General features: G+C 35.4%; 1 protein-coding gene across 19 annotated transcripts in view; it reads left to right on the top strand.

Moving 5' to 3' along the window:
* DLG2 (discs large MAGUK scaffold protein 2) overlaps window positions 1-21,146 on the top strand; it is a 2,168,441-nt gene that overhangs the window by 680,840 nt on the left and 1,466,455 nt on the right. For 2 of the 19 annotated variants that reach the window (XM_009423842.5, XM_009423838.5), the window contains exon 1: window positions 16,997-17,341. The exons of 16 other annotated variants lie outside the window; for them this stretch is intronic. In XM_009423842.5, the coding sequence (XP_009422117.1) occupies window positions 17,300-17,341 (42 nt within the window). In that variant the 5' untranslated portion in view covers window positions 16,997-17,299. Of the gene's footprint in view, window positions 1-16,996; window positions 17,342-21,146 lie in introns of those variants that run through there. One more of the 19 variants, XM_009423839.5, reaches the window with a different exon arrangement.

The raw sequence follows: 21,146 nt of genomic DNA, 5'->3' as shown, positions 1-21,146 counted from the left end.
AGAAGTGTAAATCATGGCTGGGCATGGCTCATGCCTGTAATCCCAGCACTTTGGGAGGCCTAGGCAGGTGGATCATCTGAGGTCAGGAGTTCAAGACTAGCCTGGCCAAAATGATGAAACCCTGTCTCTACTAAAAATACAAAAAGATTAGCCAGGTGTGGTGGCACATGCCTGTAGTCCCAGCTACTCAGGAGGCTGAGGCAGGAGAATCGTTTGAACCCAGGAGGCGGGGGTTGCAGTGAGCTGAGATTGTGCAACTGCGTTCCAGGCTGGGAGACAGAGCAAGAGTCCATTTAAAAAAATGCAAATCACAACTAAAATGTGTGATATCATCTCACTCCAGTAAAAATGGCTTTTATCCAAAAACTAGGCAATAATGAATGCTGGCAAGGATGTGAAGAAAAGGGAACCCTTGTATACTGTTGGTAGATATACATGTTAGTACAGCCACTATGGAGAAAAGTCTGCAGGATCCTCAGAAAGCTAAAAACAGAACTACTATATGACCCAGCAAACACACTGATAGGTATATACCCCAAAGAAGAGAAATCAGTGTAACAATGAGATATCTGCATTCCCATGTTTACTGCAGCACTATTCACAATAGCCAAGGTTTGGAAGCAACTTAAATGTCCATCAGTAGACAAATGGATAAATAAAATGTTTTACATATACACAATGGAATACTATTCATCCACTAAAAAAGAATGAGATACTGTCATTTGCAATACCATGGATAGAACTGGAGAACATTATGTTCAGTGGAATAAGCCAAGCGCAGAAAGACAAACTTCACATGTTCTTACTCATTTGTGGGAGCTAAAAATGAAAACAATTGAACTCATGGACATAGTACAAGGATGGTTACCAGAGGCTAGGAAGGATAGTGGTAGGAAGGGTGATGGTGGAAATGGGAATGGTTAATGGGTACAAAAATATAGTTAGATAAAATGAACAAGATCTAGTATTTGATAACACAATGGAATTATTGCAGTCAACAGAAATTTATTATACATTTCAAAATAACTAAAAGTAAAATTGGAATGTTTATAACACAAAGAAATGATAAATCCTTGAGGTGATAGATACCCTATTTACTCTGATGTAATTATTATGCAATGTATGCCTCTATAAGGTATCTTATATCCCATAAATTGATATACCTACTAAGTACCCATAAAAATTAAAAATAAATGTTTATTTTTAAGATCTGTTGTTGTAAATGATCTGGCCATTTTTTTGTATAGTCAGGCTCTCCAATTGAGTTGTATACTTGTTATAATATCTTTGGAGAGTTATAAGGACACTTAGTCAAAGTTGTATAAGGTCACTTCTCATGTAATTTTGTATTTTTAATAAGTAATCATTAAATTTGTATTATTTGGAGATAATCATATTGTTTTATCTTATGTATTTATCTTTCTAATTTATCTCCTTTTGAACACTTAAAGGAAATTTTAGCCGTTTGTCTACAAAGTTTCCATCCAACTATAATTTTGAATATGCTTAATTTTATTTTGGGAGTACTTCAAGAAATGCAAACATGTGCACACAAAGGATTATATTTATCTATGTTAATAATTTATCTATATTTTAGATACATTTCCCATAATCAAATGTTCTTATATAAGATGAAGCATTTCCCGTGTACTCACAGTTAGACACCCCTGGCCAAAATTAGAAAGCATGGTTGCTGGCTTTGGGGAAGGTAGCATATGCAGATGTGGCCAGCTGTGGATTGTTCCATATGCATTTTGCCAATGGAAAAAGACAACACATTTATGAATTTTAATTCTAATTGCATTCTGGTTCTGAAGTCTAATTATTTAAGGATTTAAGTAAATCTGTATGCTTTACAAGAAAGAAACATTTCCCATAGGGATCTGTTGGCTGAATTTCTTTAGTGTGAAATATAAGACTTTCAAAATCTAAACAGTTTACTTTTTTAGTGGCAGCTAGTGATCTATAATCAAGGCAAAACTCTTAACAAAAGTAAGCTATGTTTAAAATTTATATGTAATTAAATTCATAATTTATGATTTTCTCAATTATTTTTCCTTCTTTAGTCACCTAGTATTCTCTATCCATAAAATCAATATATATGATCCTTATCAAGAGTAATGAATAATGGCTGATATTTCATTGATTTTTGTTGGGTATCTAAGAACCCTGTGGAAGATGCTATGGGGACATAATAGCAGAATAAGGCAATATCTCCATTCATAAGAAGGTCATTAGTTCTGGGTGAGATGAGCTTTGGTTCCATAACTTTGTAGAAGTTACTTAATTTCTCTGAGCTCCAGTGACTGCTGGTATGAAATAGTTATTATAATACAAACCTCACAGAACTGTTAAAAAGCCACACAATATTTCAGGGTTCCTTTTCTAGGAACTGACCCCAGAATGAGGACTGAGCTGACTTGGATTCTAGTCTAGTTTTATGACTTTTGACAACAATTTCTCTGTTCTGGGCCAGAGTTTTCTCAGATGCTCTCCAAGTCCCCTCCTACCTCTAAGTTTCTCTGTGTTTGAAAACACAGACAGTGCAATGTGCCATCATATGCTGTACTTTTAAGACTAGTCTTATATTTCTAGTATGTCAAAATATTATAGATTTTCTAGTATTCTAACCCCACTTTCTGTTGATCTTTGAAGGCCTATCAAATTTCAGTTCCCTTTACTGATTAAACAAAATTCCTGTATTTAATTCATTTCTAACTAGTCTGCCTACAAACTTCCCCCCAAATTTCATGAACTATCCATTTACCTCTCACTTTTGTTCAAGTGTCCCTTGGTAAGAAATGCCTTTCCTCATGTCCTCTCCTCCATCTTCAGTTATTAAAATCCTACTCGTCCTCCAGAGTTAGCTACACTGTTAACTCCTGTATATACGCTTCCTTTGCCTTCTCACTGTCAAGTAACCACCCCTTCTCTGGACTCCCAATTGACTTATATATCTTTTATAAGTACCTGCTGAAAAGAACAGAAGTTTTGATGTCACTGAGACTTTAGTTTGAATTTGATTTTTTTTTTTTTTGGTCTGGTATGACCTAGCAGATTGTTTAACCCCAGTGGCCTCAGTTTCTTCATCTATTAAATGAATATGATAAAACCTAACTAATGTGGTTGTTTTACAGATTTCATAAATTAATGCATGGAAAGCCTAGGATGTAGTAAGTGCTCATTAAATGATTATGATGGAAACTGTTCTTAACTTTTTTTCTTATCTAACAGTTATCTAGATAGGTATTGATTGGATTGATTTATTTAGAGAGGGAGTTTAGCTCTGTTGCCCAGACCGGAGTGCAATGGCATGATCTCGGCTCACTGCAAACTCTGCCTCCTGGGTTCAAGCAATTCTCCTGCCTTAGCCTCCTGAATAGCTGGGATTACAGGCGCCTGCCACCACACCTGGCTAATTTTTGTGTTTTAGTACAGACACGGTTTTACCATGTTGGCCAGGCTGGTCTCAAACCCTGGACCTCAAGTGATCCAGCTGCCTCGGCCTCCTAAAGTGCTGGGATTACAGGGGTGAGCCACCATGCCCGGCCGGTATTTTATTTTTATAATTCATTTGAAAACCTCTAAAAGGTAAGGGTTATATCTTATTCTTTATAACATAGCAACTCCTTACAGTCCCTTCATAGCGTAAGAAGTGCTTTTCCGCACTCATTTCTTACCTTTTTTTAAATTTCAAAAGCCATGGTCATTGTAGAAAAATTAGGAAAGTCCTGAAACAGAAAAAGACAATTAAAACTTGCATAATCCTGTAATTTTAAGATAACTACTGCCAGTATTTTGATATTTAGATTTTTTTTAGTGTACATGTGTATACATGTGTATAAAATATGTATATACAATTGTGTTATATTGCACATATATATCTTCCTTATCAAATATACATTATATTTAAAATATTCACTATAGTTCATTTATTTATTTAACTAATGATAAAATCCACGTAGCTATATTTTTGCTTAGTAATTTTTTCATAAATTTTTATAAGTGAAATATTTAAGTAAAAATATGTGTTTAAGGCTTTTGTTTCATATTAATCCCTTCCATGTAGTTGTACCAATTTTTATGCTAACCTATAATTTCTAATAGGACTACAAAATACTTTAGAATTATCAAAATATTTAATCCTCATAAAACTCATTATAGTAAAAGTTTATATAACTTAAAATGAGGCCAAATGAAGGGTTAAAGGACTTATTCAGAGATATATCTAGTTAATGCCAAAGCTAGGATCACTTATACAGTATTGTAGGTCTGACATTCTTCTTTCTAGGCAGCAGCTTCATTCATTCATCCGTTAATTTACTTTTTAATAAGTATGTTGAGTATCTAGCCAGATGATAAGGATATTGCATTAAATGTATTTCCTAACCTCACAGAGCTTAAAATCTGGCATGGAAGCCAAACATTAACTGAATAAGTAACTAGTTTTAAATTTTAGTAAGGGCTAAAAAAGTAAAGAAAAATATTATAAGCATAAATAGGAGGTAGACCTGACCTATAGACAAAAGTCAGGGAGGTTTTACTCTGAAGATAGGCCACTTAAGCTGACACAGGATATTTAAATATGTTTTGGCTAGATGCAGGGTCATGTGGGGTACAGGTAGAAGGGAAAGCTTTCTAGATTAGAGTTTTCTAATCTCAGCATTAGTGATGTTTTGGGCTGGATAATTCTTTGTCATGATATGCTCTCCTATGCATTGCAGGAGGATCAACATTGTTGCTGATCTCTACCCATTAGATGCCAATAACACTCTTCCCCAGTTATAATAACCAAAAGTGTGTCCAGACATTGCCAAATGTCTTCTAGAGGGTGGGTGAGATTACTCCTGGTTGACAGCCACTGTTCCAGACCTATGGAAAAGCAGGTAAGAGGGTCCTGTGTTGAAGAGGGCATAGTACTTTAGAGGAATCAAAACAAGTTCAATGTGGCTGGATCATAGAATATGAAGTGACACCTGATTCTAAATCAGGCTGGGTTTATACCATGCAGGACCTTGAGGATCCTGTTAAATATCTGGGAATGTATTTAAACAGTACTGAGAAGCTAGCAAACTTGTGAGCAACAGAGAATGATATGATTCATATTTATGTCTAGAAAAGATCTCTTTCATAGATCTGGGTCAAAAGTGGATTAGAGGGGTCAAGAATATATGTAAGGAAAACATTTAGGTGATTTCTGCAATAACCACTCAAGAATATGGATAATTACTGTGAATCTGGTGAAAACATTACACATTCTGCAAATATCTAAGAAAATTAGTAGGACTTGATAATTTACTGACTGTTGGAAGTACAGGGAAAGAGATTGTCAGAGGTGACTGCTAGATTTCTGACTTATGTAACTGGATAAATGAAGTGCCATTTCTTAAAATAGGAAAAAGAGAAGAGGAAGAGGAAGTTTCAGGCAGAAATTCAGTTTAGTTTTGGCAATAATGAATTCGAAGTTCCAGTAACAGGCAAACAATTTGATAAATGGGTCTGGAGCTCAGAGAATGGATGTGGGTTAGAAAAAGACTTGGAAGTTATCATCACAGAAGTGATAATAAGATGTAATGGAATTAACAAGAAAACCTAGGAAAAGGTATGAAATGGAAAAACAAGAGAAACAAAGTCTGAGACTTAAGGAACTCGGACATATAAAAGTCTGGTACTGCAGGAAGAGACAGTAAAAATACCAAAAGGGATTCAATTTCTTCCTGGTTCAATCTTGGAAGGGCGTATGTGTCCAGGAATTTATCCATTTCTTCTAGATTTTCTAGTTTATGTGCATAGAGGTATTCATAATATTCCCTGAGGGTTGTAACAGACTAATAATGAGGTCTGAAATTGAGACAGTAATAAATAGCCTACCCACCAAAAAAAACAAAAACAAAAACAAAAAAACCCAGGACCATACGGATTCACAGATGTACAAAGAGGATGTATAAAGAAGAGCTGGTATCACTCCTACTGAAACTACTCCAAAAAATTGAGACAGGACTCCTCCCTAACTCATTCTGTGAGGCCCGTATCATTCTGATACCCAAACCTAGCAAAAAGAACATTAAAAAAAGAAAACTTCAGGCCAATATTCTTGATGAACATTGATGCAAATATTTTCAACAAAATACTAGCAAACTGAATCCAGTAGCACATCAAAAAGCTTATCCACCATGATAAAGTAGGCTTTATATCTGGGATGCAAAGTTGGTTCAATATACACAAATCAATAAATGTGATTTATCGCATAAACAGAAATAAAGACAAAAACCACATGATTATCTAAATAGGTGCAGAAGAGGATTTCAATAAAATTCAACATCCATTCATGTTAAAAATTCTTTAAAAACTCAATAAACTAGATGTTGAAGGAACATACCTCAAAATAATAAGAGCCAGGTAGAACAAACCGACAACCAACATCATACTGAATGGGCAAAAGCTGAAAGCATTCCCCTGTAAAAACTGGCACAATAAAAGGATGCCCTTTCTCATCACTCTTGTTCAACATAGTACTAGAAGTTCTTGCCAGGGCAATGAGGAAAGAGAAGGAAATAAAGTGCATCCAGATAGGAAGAGAAGAAGTCAAATTATTTCTATTTGCAGATGACATGATCTTATATCTAGAAAACCCCATAGTCTCAGCCCAAAAGCTTTGTGAGTGGATAAACAACTTCAGCAAAGTCTCAGGATATAACGTGAATGTGCAAAAATCACTGGCATTCCTGTTCTACAACCACAATCAAGCTGAGAGCCAAATCATGAATGAACTCCCATTCACAACTGCCACCAAAAGAATAAAATACCTAGGAATACAGCTAACTAGAGAGGTGAGAGATCTGTAGAAGGAGAACTGCAAACCACTACTCAAAAAAATCAGAGATGACACAAATGAAAAATATTCTATGCTCATGGATAGGAAAAATTAATAGCATTAAAATGGCCATACTGCCCAAAGCAATTTATGGATTCAATGCTATTCTTATTAACTACCGTTTAGATTCTTCACAGAACTAGAAAAAAACTATTTTAAAATTCATATGGAACCAAAAAAGAGCCCCAAAAGCCAAGGAAATCCTAAGCAAAAAGAGCAGAGCTGGAGGCAACTCACTATTTGACTTAAAAATATACTAGAGGGCTACAGTAACCGAAAGAGGATGGTACTGGTACAAAACAGACATACAGACCAATAGAACAGAATAGAACCTAGAAATAAGACTGAACACCTACTGATCTTCAACAAAGCTGACAAAAACATTTATGTGGCCAACAAACATATATAAAAAAGCCCAACATCACTGATAGAGAAATGCAAATCAAACCCACAATGAGATACCATCTCATACCAGTCAGAATGGCAATTATTAAAAAGTCAAGAAACAATAGATGCTGGTGAGGCTGTGGAGAAATAGGAATGCTTTTACACTGTTGGTGGGAATGTAAATTAGTTCAAGCATTGTGGAAGATATTATGGTGATTCCTCAAGGATCTAGAACCAGAAATAACATTTTGACCTAGCAATCCCATTACTGGGTACGTACCCAAAGGAATATAAATCATTCTACTATAAAGACACATGCACACATATGTTTATCGCAGCACTATTTATAATAGCAAAGTCATAGAACCAACCCAAATGCCCATCAAAGGCTGGATAAAGAAAATGTAGTATATATTTACCATGGAATACTGTGCAGCCATAAAAAAGGAATGAGATCATGTGGTTCACAGGGACATGGATGAAGCTGGAAGCCATCATCCCCAGCAAACTAACACAGGAACAGAAAACCAAACACTGCATGTTCTCACTCATAAGTGGGAGCTGAACAGTGAGAACAGGTGGGCACAGGGACGGGAACAACACACACCAGGGCCTGTTGTGTGGTGGAGGTGAGGGGTGGGAACTTAGAGGACAGGTCAATAGGTACAAAAAACGACCATGGTACACGTGTACCTATGTAACTAACCTGCATGTTCTGCACATGTATCCGGAACATAAAATAAAATAATCAAATCAAGCAATGGGGAAAAGATTCCTTATTCAGTAAATAATGGTGCTAACTGGCTAGTTACATGCAGAAAATTGAAGCTGGACCTTGTTCCTTACACCATATACAAAAATTAACTCAAGATGGATTAAATACTTCAATGTAAAACCCAAAATTATAAAAACCCTGGAAGACAACCTAGGCAGTACCATTCAGGACATAGGCATGGGCAAAGATTTCATTATAAAGATGCCAAAAGCAATTGCAACAAAAGCAAATATTGACAAATGGGAATGAATTAAACTAAAGACCTACTGCACAGCAAAGGAAACCATCAACAGAGTAAACAGACAACCTACAGAATGGGAGAAAAATTTTGCAAAGTATTCATTCAACAAAGGTCTAATAATAAGCATCCGTAAGGAACTTAAACAAATTTACAAGAAAAAAAGCAAACAGCCCCATTAAAAAGTGGGCAAAGGACATGAACAGACGCTTTTCAAAAGAAGACATGTGTGCAGCCAGCAATCATGAAAAGAAGCTCAACATGACTGATTATTAGGGAAATGCAAGTCAAAACCACAAAGAGATACCATCTCACACTGGTGAGAATAGTTATTATCAAAAAGTCAAAAACATAACATATGCCGGCAAGGTTGTGGATAAAAAGGAACACATACACTGTTGCTAGGAGAGTAAAGTAGTAAATTAGTTCAACCATATTGGAAGACAGTGTGGCATTTCCTCAAAGACCTCAAGACAGAAATACCATTTAACCCAGCAATCCCATTACTGGCTATATACCCAAAGAAATATAAATCATTTTATTATAAAGACACATGGCTGCATATGTTCATTGCAGAAATGTGGTACGTTTTCTTCATGTAGTACATGAAATACTGTGCGTCCATAAAAATGAACAATTGTATGTCCTTTGCAGGAACATGGATGGAGCTGGAGGCCATTATCCTTAGCAAACTAACACAGGAATAGAAAAGCAAATGCTGCATGCTGTCACTTACAAGTGGGAGCTAGATGATGAGAAAACATGGACACATAGAGGGGAATGACACAAAGACATTCAATTTTATATATCAGAAAATAAAGGGTGGGAGAAGGGAGAGGATCAGGAAAAGTAACTAACAGATATTAGGCTTAATACCTGGGTGATGAAATAAACTGTACAATAAACCCCCATGACACAAGTTTACCTATTAACAAACCTCAACATGCACCCCTGAACTTAAAATTAAAAAAAAAATACTGAAAGGTTGTGGTGGGGAAACCTAAGGTCAGAAGCCATAGGGTAAGGGTGTTTCAAGAGGAGGGGAAGCACAGCTGTTTGGAATCTGCCCAGAAGTGTGGAGGGTGAGGGTGAAGATAGAGAAGTGAAAGTTAAATAAGTGACATGTTGGTTGTGATGCCCAATTTTAAGGGGCTGGGGACGGGACATAAATCAATGTGTTAAGAAGTCAGAGTCAGTGTGGAAAATGAGGAAATGGATGGAGAGTGAGGGGCTGGCTTTCCTAAAAAGGTTGTGTGTCAAGGAATGAGGAAGGATAGTAGTAGCTTGATGTGGAACTGTGATTAGAGGAAGTAGTTATTGTTTTGCATTTGTTTTTAGATGGGAAAGTCTTGCACATGAATTTAAATTGTCATAAGGAGGATCACGAAGAGAGAAAGATCCAGTCTTGATGAGAGGGGAACATACACTGAGAGGATCAAAAGAAGGAAGGACAGTCACTGATTTTTCTTTTATTTTGTGGTAAAAGCTGAGGACTTTTGTGTTGGCTTTTGTTTTCTCTGTTTTGTTTTTGTTTTCTTCTTAGTAGAAGGCAACTATCTACTAAGTGGAATGAGGATGGAGGAAGGTGTGAGGTTTGAGGAGAGTGGAGAATGTTTGAAATCGCCTTTCAAAAGAGGATGGAGGAGGTTGTTCAAAGAACAGGGTAGGATTATCAGGCTGTGTTGGAGCCTTTTTGAGGTTTTTCATTAATTTTTTTCCAGCTGCTCATCGATCTGTCAGTTCATGAAGAATAATTAACAATACTATGTGCTCAAGGGAACTATTTTCCAGCTCATAGTTGTCCTTTACTTTTGAAGTGCTTAATGTGGGGTTGAGATGAATTTTAGGCACAAAAGGCAATAAGAGAACAATACAAGACACTGTATAATCAGGTACTAAATTGGGCAATACAAATAATACATGTTGAAGGCATTCAGAAAAAAGACTCTGTGGGGGCTGATCTCATAAAAAGATAGCCTCTGATCCAGCCATTAAGGAGTAACAGGATTTTGAGATGGTCACTCCCTGAAGGCTTTTTTTCTGTATTGGTTAAGTTATGTCCATTCCATTGTCCTTTCAGTCTTTTAATTTAGAATGTGTGATTGCTTGTGAGGCACTCATTCTTAGATTTTTCTCTTATCCAGAAGAGTAGGCTTTTTACACTCTGAAAGTACATGTAGAACTTCCTTGGTACAGGGTGGTGAGTAATTGTGGTAAGGAATTTAAAAAAATCTTTGCAACTATGTATTCCTAAATCTACATTTACTCTCAGGCTGTGCGTTCAAGTGGTTCTCATTAAGGCCAGTACTACCCTCTTTAAATATCTTACTGGACATTAATTTATATTAGATACTTGATAAAATTTCCTGAGCCTGGAATCATACTTCGTTTTATGTGTTTAACACAAAGCATCTCTTGCATTAAGTTGATATACACTGAAGTTTTCAATAATGCAATTTCTCTATAAGAAATTCCCTTCTGATATAAGGGAAGAATGTTCTTTGTTTTACTCAGAACTTTACCAAAAGTTTTCAACAGTTCAGAATATTGTGTCACTGATAGCAGTGCTGCTTTTAAGCTTTGTGTAGCCAATTCAATATACCTGTGTCTGTCTATACATGTGGGTGCAAGCACCTGCCCATTTAATTATGCCATTGATGGAATTTTGCCTGAGTATTGCCATTGAAGTATACTTTATTTTAATTTCAACTTTAAGTTTAATTCTTTATATCATATGTTATGTTGAGTTTTTAAATTCCATGTAAAAGTAGGTTATATTATCTGTTATCATGGTTGTAAGTAGAATATTAAACATATTTATATATAAAAGAACTGTTTTGTGTGAGAGAGTTAATCAACCACTGTATAGGCACTGGGGTCTTGAGAAATTTCCTCTGGGCTCTACAATTAAAAGACTTAGTATTGGAGTTCCATCTCTAGCTTCTGTATAAATCTGAATAATTTGCTTAATCACTGTGTCAGTTTTCCTCACTGGACACCAGGGGATGGTGACAGTATCTTTAGGGCTTGTGTGAGGATCAAAAATCAAATGGGATATATCTTTACTTGTGAGCTGAGGCAAGAATACCCCTACCCCTAGGCATTCACAGTAATGTATATATTACTGTGTGTGTATATATATATATATATATATATATATATATATATATACACACACATATACACACACACACATATCAGAGAGTATTATAAGTATTGCATAGCCTTCTTGGCTTGTTAAATTTATATCATTTTTTAAGATAAGAAATGAAACAAAATGACATCCAATTTTATATATTTTATACACTTCCAGGTATATAAATGCATTATCTTATGACTTTAGGGATACTTTTGTGGAAATTTCTGAGAAGCTCTGAAATGATTTTTAATTTGTAAATTGGTTATTATTATCTCAGGAAAATCCCAAGGAGGATGCAAGAAATTCCCATAATAGTAAATTGATTCAGGGGTTATAATGAGATTGCCAATCTTTCTGAGAATCCTCTTAATGGCTGACTGGAAATACTAGGGAAGTTCTAGATGATCTACAAACCCCTGAAAGAATCGTCTAGGTATTTAAAAGAAGCCAGTCAAAAGGAATGATAGCACCTTTTTACCTTTACCTTTACCTCTATCATTTCAGTTCTCTTTTCACTAAAAACTACCACTTATTACATTTACCATGTTCTAGGTAATGGGACTAGCAATGTGCACAAGTTATATATTTGACTTCTTACAACATCCCTATGAAGTAGATTTGTTACCTTTATTTTACAGAGGAATACTCTGTGGCAGAGAGAAGTTATGTAACTTACCCAAGGTCACACAGCTGGCAAGTGCAAGAAAAGGAATTTAAACCAAGGTCTGTTTTTATTTTATTTTATTTTTTGACTCAAAGGCCCAAGAGCTGTTAGAGTTTCTAAGAGAGAAAGGATTCTAAATTATCAGGTATTATATAGTTCCTTTCTCAAGTGGCATCCATCTCAAAATCTTTAGCCTCCACTCTAAAATTATCTCATTTACAACAGAAATTACCTTCTGTTTGTTTTCTATACTTTCCTCTTCTATAAAGTTAATTTTTATACCTGTGCTCTGGAGTTGATATCTTCCTATTTTTTGTGAGAGCCAAAGCCATCAATTTTCCTCTCTTTCTTCAGAGCAGTGATTCTCAAACCTTAGCTTACTTGAAAATCACCTGGAGGGCTTGTTAACACAGATACCTGAGCCACATACCTAGTGTTTTTGATTCAGTAGGTCTGAGGTATGGAGAATTTCTATTTCTAACAAATTCCTAACTTATACTGATGCACCTAGCCCAAAGACTGCACTTTGAGTACCACTGCTCTAGACTTTAGAGAAAAAGGTTGGCAAATTACAAGCTAAGAAATTGTGTACATTTTTAAATGGTTAAAAAATCATCATAATAATATTTTCTGACATGTGAACATTATATGAAATTCAATTTTAATGTTTATCAATAATAAAGTTTTATTGGAACACATTATGTAATGTCTGTTTAAGTAGATATTTATGTAGGCTACTTTCTCTCTACAACATTAAAATCGAGTAGTTGTGACAGATTGTATGGCTTACAAGCCTGAAATATTTATTATCCGGCCATTTACAGAATCAGTTTGCTGACCCCTGCTCTAAGGCAGTAATTCTCAATCCTAGCTGGACACTGGAATCACTTGGGGAGCTCTATAGAATACTGATTCCTGATTCCCACCCTCAGAAATTCTGACTTAATTGGCCTGTAGTACAATCTAGAGAATCCTTAACATATAAACTTACCTAATTTGTCCTATCTAAAGAAAACAAAACAAAAAGCAAGGTATCTAACAAAACTACTCTATCTACCTATAAGAACTAGATAGTCCAGTCTCCTTATTTTATAGATTAGGAAAAAGATGTCTAGCAATATGAATTATTTGTCCATATTAAAAGAGGGTGTTGCTATTATTATATTTGTAACAAATTGTAGTTGCATATTGCTTTAATATTGAAAACTTTTTTTATAATCCAGGTTATATTTTTTAAAGTATTACATGCCCACTGTTAAAAATACAAGCCAAATATATGTAGATAGGTTTAAATTCAGTGCATAAGGTGAAAATCAACTAGTCCAATTTTCTTGATAGTCACTTTTTCCATTTGGGAATCAAGGTAGTTGGCTTGTATTTAAGGGCCATGCTTTAAGAAAAACAAACATACACACTAGAATTACATGCATTACTGGGAGATGTTCACATTCAGAGAGACACTCAGATCTAAGATCAATTCAGAAATTGATAGATTCTTATTTCTCCTCTCACAATCATTCCCTGACTTTTGCTCATGGAGTGCAATGGGGTAAATCCCCTCACAGTTTCTAGTATTTCCTTCTTCCCTATATCTGTATTTCTCTCATTTACTGACAGGGGATAGTTGGATAAGTTGTTCATTGTGAATGATTTCCTATAGTATAGAGGTATAAAATGAAAACTGTCATGCATCCCTTCCTAAGCCAATAGCAACACTGTTAAAATTTTACACATGCACAGACACACACACACACCCCACACCTCTCCCTACAAGTGTATGTAAATATACAAATACAAATAGCCTCACACAATATCAGTTCTTTTGCAAACTTATTTTTACATATAATATTATATATAACTTGGACATCTTTCCACATAAGAATATGTATATATATCTTATATTCCTATGTTATGAATAAACTGTAATTTAAAGAAATAAATTCCATACTGATGGATATTTTAGATACACATACACACATATATCTGGGATAAATTCCTGAAAGTTGAATCGCTACATCAATCATAATTTGCCTCTTTAAATATTTGATAGATAATTCCAAACTACCTTCCAAAAAGTTTTTACCAATTAATGCATCTCCATAAATACTTGATGTGTCAATTTTAATAACCTTTTCTAACTTTTATGTTTTTTCTTAAATATGAGGTTGAGCATTTTAAATGTGTTTTGTGGTCTTTTTGTGAATTGCTACTTTATGTTCTTTGAGTGCTTCATTCAGTTTTATATTTTCTCTTAGTGATTTGTGAAAGTTCTTTGTATATTAAAACAATTCCCAATGGAATGTGTTGTAAATAGTTTCCCAGTTTGTTGTTTGTCATTGTGTATAATTTACCCAAGGAGAAGTTTTATATTTTCATATAGTCACAATTGTCTATCTTTTCTTGCATGGCTTCAGGCTCCTGTATTCCAATATTATGCAAAACCAAATCTGTGTTTTCTTCTAATATGTTTACAGTTTCAATTTTTATACTTAAATCATTGATCCTTCCAGAGTTTATTTTGATGGCAGGGTTCATCATTAATATTCTCATTGGACACTATGAGATACATGTTATCCCCATTTTACAAATGGGAATCTGGCATGGAAGTGATTTTCCAGGACTACTCACTTGCAGTATGGAAGCCTAGACTTACTCTATTGCCTACAAAAATATGCATAGGCAGTTATAACTTTCTTCTACTATAGCAAATGTTATTCTTCTTGCAGATATACTGTTCTGCTGAATTCCTTGCCTTAAAATATGGAATATTCTTTAGTGGGACATTGCCATTGTAGTTAATGCCCCATTTCCTGCATCTATAAAATGAGAATAGTAAGTTGGCTATCCTAGTCCACTTAAGAAAATTAGGCAGTAAATCTACAGGTATAGCCCTGGGATTTTGTAGGCTAGACAGGTATACTCAGGTGTTTTAAAGAAGTTTTTAAGGCTAAGGGCCTTTTTAAAAAAATGTATACACATTAAAATGGTATCTAAAGCCCTGTTAGAAGTCCTCCCTGATAGCCTTGACAGGGAAACCTACATGTACTTCTTCACCTGTAACTTGTTTCATTTAATCCTTGCTTGCGAGCTGTTCTGAGATTTGTAACATTTTCCAGTTCTTTTTGGTCTTTCTCTCCTGGGCCATCCAAATATCCCGGCAACTACTAAAATAATATTAATAAAATATGTAAATTTCCTTTTCCCAACTTCTAATGGAAAAAAAATGGTACTTATTCACAGGTTGAATAAAGTAGGTTTTTAAAAGTTCCTCTGAATCCTCAGTGGAGAAAGGCATTTTTAAGTTCTTCTATGTTTTGCATGGCATTGAGTTGTTATATTTGGGTTCATTTATTAGGAAGAGCTGCAGGAAATGTGACCTGCTATAACCTTGGGAGGGGAAAGTGTTATTAACTGAAATACTTAGTTTTGCATTTAAAGTCCATAAAAAAAGTTGTGGAATGATGAGAGCTGGGCATCCATGTCGGTTTTTTTAATGTCCTGGAAGTCACTGGTTGTGTTGTAAGTGCTTATAATTTGTAATTACCTAGGCTCCTAAGACAGACGGAACTGGAAATCAAAATAAGTGGCTGCCTTCTCTTACGTTGCCAAAGGATCTCCAGCTTAGGGTAAGACTGCCTTTTTCTTCCTAAAAAAAGGCACAAACAATGACAGCCCAAAATAGCTATTTAGTCAGAACTGACGACACTTTCTGAATGCTTGTCATTAAGAGAGAAATAGAAAATCCTGCTTTTCTTCTTCTTTTAATTTCTCTCCCTGAAATACCTTTCTTCCTCCTGAAGCTGCCTCACCTCATTGCCCAGGAGAAATGCCCAGTAACTCTGATGGTGCTTCAGCACTTCTGCAGGCTCCAGAGGGGAGGTGGCTTATGCAAAGCATATTAAAGAAAGATCCTAAAAGTCATTGCAGCTTTTTCTAGTGAGTTATGCTGATCTTCCCTGTTGCTGGAAGCTGATGGGGAGCATCGTGGCAAAGACATAACCACTTTTTTTCCTCCCACTATTTTTGCTGCAGTGAGAACTGTTCATTTCTGCTTGCATTTTGCCAGATAGCTTTAGAATTCTAGCTGAGAATCGGCTTCCCAAGGCTGGAAATAAGGGTATAGCACCCTAAATTGTACTTTGTCCTTTTGATTAAGTAAAAATTGAGTTAATTTGCAGCATCCGGTGCCTGACAGGAATGACAACAGACAGAAGGATCTGACGGATGTTTTTAATTTTTTTTTTTTCCTTATGGACTTATAGGGGCAGAAGCTTTTATTTTTCTCTCTTGATCTCTCCCTTCTGGAGCCTGCTGAACATTTTACATTCAGCAGCAGTTGCTACTGAATCTGAGGTTATGTTATCCCCTGAAATCTTCTGTCTCCATTTCAACCCCATCTCATTACTGATTGTCATGTACCAATAAAACATAGTTTTGGAAAATTGGCCACATCATTTTATTATGGAGTCTGGCAACTTTAGATAGCTCTAAAAGATGTAACAGGGCAGGGAAGTAGGAGAAGGTGGTACTTCTCAGTCCTTTAACCACAGATCACCCCAGAGGAACCCAGTTCACATTTTAGGGGACTTTATGTGACAATGATCCTTTGGTCCTGGTCCTATTCCACATGGAGAAGCAGAATGAGACATGCTTGCAGTGATTTGTAGTATTTGCCAAACAGGGTGCTGCACCAGAATAGCCTGGAATATAGTGCAGAGCTCATATTAAACCTCCAAAGGAAGAAGGGTTTCCTCTTCATTTACAGTCTGCGATGCGATCCCATTGTAAAGTATTTAATAGGATAACACCGGGGCTCTCCAGAAATATAAGTAACTCATTGGTTAAATTTCAATTCTTCACCTTTCCCCCCCTCCTTCCTGAGTGAGCTCATTCCCCCCTCCTTCTTCTTTTTTTTTTTTAATCCAGTGATTTAAAATGCTAGAAGGAAAAGCAACTGAGGTCTTAACTTTCAGACGCTGAATTCTCATCTAATTGAAATTACTGGGCATAATGCTATATATAGCCAATGAAGAGATTTTGAGCTCTCACTCAGTGCCTTCAAGACATGTCGTTTTGTAGTCAGAGAAAACAGAGATCAATGCATTTTCAAACTGACAGAGGGAACGGATGCTCTTTAGTAGCACATGCCCAGGATCGTGTGTGTGGGGCTTGCGCTGTGCTGAGAAGCTGAATACCGGTCCATATGCTCCTTATTTACTGCAATGTTCTTTGCATGTTACTGTGCACTCCGGACTAACGTGAAGGTAAGAGGAGGCGAGCCGGCAACTGGGCACAATATACATGTTAAACCAGCTGCAGAAAATGTCTACCTTGTGTAGCTTCAGGACTTTTCGGATTGCTGGCTGAGCAGGCAGATTATTACAGGTGGTTGCAAAGGCTTTGTTTTATTGTTGCCGTGCAGCCTCGCTGGGGGAGCATGTTGGAACGCTGCTGTGAAGTGACCTTCAGGTTTAACTGTTTGTAATTCAGGTTCACGCTCATAGTTGGGGGGTGGAGAGGGGGGAAGAAAAGATGAAAATTATTTAGGTAGGCCGGAACCAAGAAATCAGAGAAGGTAAAAAGCTATAAAGCATGCTTTGAATTATGATTTTGTCTTTCTTTTAAAAAGTGCTGTGAGCTTCCTGTGTTCCTGCAGCTGAATTGTTTAAGAGCCGGGGGGTTAAATCTAGTGACTGTAATGGCATTAGATGTGATCTGTGGGATACCTGACCATCCTGTGCATATCAACAAATGATTTTCACTGGAAATTGGTGATACTGATTATACAAACCGTCAGCTCTGGGTGGGCTGGTTGCTTCAGCTGCGTGGGCGCTGCTGTCCCGCTGTTGTCACCCCACTGACATTCACTTGCTGTAGCTAATGAGCCTCTGAAGTTGAGCCCAAGTTTGGGAGATTTACCCCTTGTCACGAACAGGGCATTATTATTGAGAAGGTTTTCTGACCCTGTGTTCATTCAGCACTGAGCCGGCCAGACCAGCTGTGGAATTCCAGTTGCATAATTTAAGTGAATTACATCCTTGGTTAACAGTTTAAGCTTATATTTCTTGGAGAAAGAAGTCCAAAAGGAAAGTGATTGCCTTTGAGAAAAAATAATTAAGAGGCAGTTAAGACAACCTAAAATAGGAATCTTTTTTTTTTTTTTTAAAGTCAATATAAAGTGTTTCCCCTTTTTATTTTACTAGGGGAGTGTTTTAATGTGTCTGGGTACTAAAGTTTCATTTTCTGTGTTTGCAAGTTTTATTAAAGAACTCCCTGCTGCTCACTCTTTTGTAAGCCTTTCTGTTTTCTATTTGAATTTCAAACAGGTAGGTATTTATGTTTTGATGACCAATTCTTTTACAACTACAACCTGGAAGCATTCTGTGGATCATTTTGCAGAGTTCTATAGAATTTGCTTTTTACTACTTTTAAAATGAACTTTAGCAGTCAATTTTCCTCCATGTATAAGATGTAGACAGTAAACAACATGAAAAAAATAATTAAAAATATGAAAAGTGTGCCCAAATATCATCTTGGATTTTCTCTATTATCATCTTCTGTTCCAAAGTATGGGTATGACATGCATCGTTTTGTAAACTCAGTAAATTGTAAATGTTTTCCCTCCTCATCTTTTTGAAAGGAGAAAAGTACTTTATTCAGAGGAAGCTCCATAAATAATTTAGATAAAGAGATAACAATTGTTTTGCTATTTCATTGTTATATTTTGGAAGTGCAGGAAAACTTAAGTCCAAAGTTCCTTTCATAATGGGCTTTGGGAAATTTCTTTTTACTCTTACCTACTAACGGTCATCTTTATGAATTTAGCTTTACATTTTTCTCATTTAAATTCATAAGCAAAGTAATAAAAGCTTCACTAACAATATCTTAACTAAATTCAGATTACTTTTGAATAATAAATTCCTAGTACTTTGGCTAATCTGTACTGAGATATACTTCTTATGTATTGATTGATAGAAATTGAGACCATATGCATTGCCACAAACAGCATATATAACCTTCCTTTGAGTAGATTAGTTTTAATTTGAATTATGCTTCTACCTTTTCAGTAATTAGCTCTTGCACTTCCTTAGATAATTCATAATATTTTAGGGTTATCTTGTCTTTCTGAGACAGCAAGTTTTGCCAAAGAGTTTGCAGTTCATTTGCGGTCTATTATTTTATCACATTGATGCAATAAAGTTTCATCTAATATTTTTATCTATTTTGACTTTTGTTTTATTTTATTTATATTACATTTTTAAAGTGTTTGCTTTTATTTCTATTGTTACAAGAACTACTTATCACTTGGTTCTGTTGAATTCTCTCTTATGGTATATAGTTTCTCATGTTTTAACATGATTTAACATGATTCTTGTTACAGTTATCCAAAACTTTAAGATGGTTAAAATTCAAAGGATAGAAACATTTTTCGTCTTTTTTTCTCTGCACACAATAGACCACTAATGTCATGATCTTTTATTCTAGAATAAACTTTTTTGTTAATTGGACCTTTATAAAATATAACAAAGAATTTTATTGAGAGTGGTATGTTTTAAGATATTTCATATATTTTTATGTAACAAGTCATTGAATCTGGACCACTAGTATAGACACACACACACACACACACACACACACACATATTTACAAACATCAGAATGTGACTCCTGGGTCACCATTTATTCATTCATCTATTACAATTTTTTGAATGACATCTATGATTTATGCACTATGTTAGAGTCTTGGAAACTAGGATAGATAGAAACAGTGCTTGCTTTTAAGAAGCTTCCAGCCGGAAAAAGACACAGACTATAAACAAATAAATGCTTTGAAGTATTTCTGACCCATAATGGGCATCTATGCAGGGTTTGTTGTAGGAGAAAGAAACAAGCAAACAAAACAAACAAACAAAATCACAGGCTAATTTTACCTGGACTAATCAAGAAAGGTTTTGCTGTGAGGTCACTTTTAAGTTGAATCTTGACAGCTAATGGACTTCTGCCAAGCATCTTGGAGTAAGGAAGGCATGCTGGGTAAAGGGAGTGGCAAAAGCATGAAGCTAAGAAGCAGAGCACTTCAAAGAGCTGCAAATAGTTTGAAATGGTTAGAACATGGGTTCTTACAAGGCTGAAGAGTGAAATAATGGGTAAATCATAAAAGAAAGATAAACCAATGCTGTGAGAATTGACTGAGTGGTCATCACAATCTAACTCTTTGTAAATTGTTTTACTTTGCTACCTATTTTCTGGAAGGAGAGCTTTCAACAGAAGGAAATGAAATGAATGAAAACTTCTAATCAATGTCCATTATTTATGTCCTGTGTTTTCTTGTTAGTTTTAAATAGAGTTTGATAAAGGTTCACATTACATTGGCTTGGGTTTTTATTTTAACTTTTTACAAAATATGATTTAGTTTTACAAAATACAATTTAGTTTTAGTCTACTCACTAAAAAGAAGCAATGTGATCATCACGTACACAGTTCAGTTTCCATCTGAAATTGTCTATATTATAGGAAAAGTGCCTCTTTAATGAGAAAATATGCAGGAAGCTTGTTGCATCACATGTCTGTATCATTTTGTCTTTGGAAATGGATCAATTTTTGAAGGTAATGATACTGACGATAATTTTCTAAATAACTTTATCTTCCTCATCGCACTATTTCCCTTTTTTCATTGCTACTACAAACATACCCACATGTACACTCACAAACCCACAATCCCTGAAATATGAATTGCAAGTATTAGACCTATAGCACAGGTAAGAAAACTAAGGTAGAGAGAGGAAATGACTAGTTACTCTGTTCCACAGTGTGTCAGAAGCAGAGTCTCTTGAGCGTTGACTTATTACTCTTTAGAGTAAATCCTGCTGCCTACTGCATATATTCAAGAATTCTGCTCCTTTATTTTTAAAATTTACTGAGCATAAATACAATAACTTTTAAGAAAAAGAGTGTAACAGAATGGTTTTAAAGCATGGATTTTTGGGATTTCAAAAGAACTACATTTGAACTTGTCTTCCCCATTTATTGCATAGCTTAAGAAAGTTTAGTTTTTTCTCATCTGTAAAAA

Source organism: Pan troglodytes, chromosome 9 (genome assembly GCF_028858775.2).
Source record: "Pan troglodytes isolate AG18354 chromosome 9, NHGRI_mPanTro3-v2.0_pri, whole genome shotgun sequence".
Classification (NCBI taxonomy): domain Eukaryota; kingdom Metazoa; phylum Chordata; class Mammalia; order Primates; family Hominidae; genus Pan; species Pan troglodytes.
Note: the sequence above shows the minus strand (reverse complement) of the source record. Positions and strands in the feature narration are given on the sequence as shown.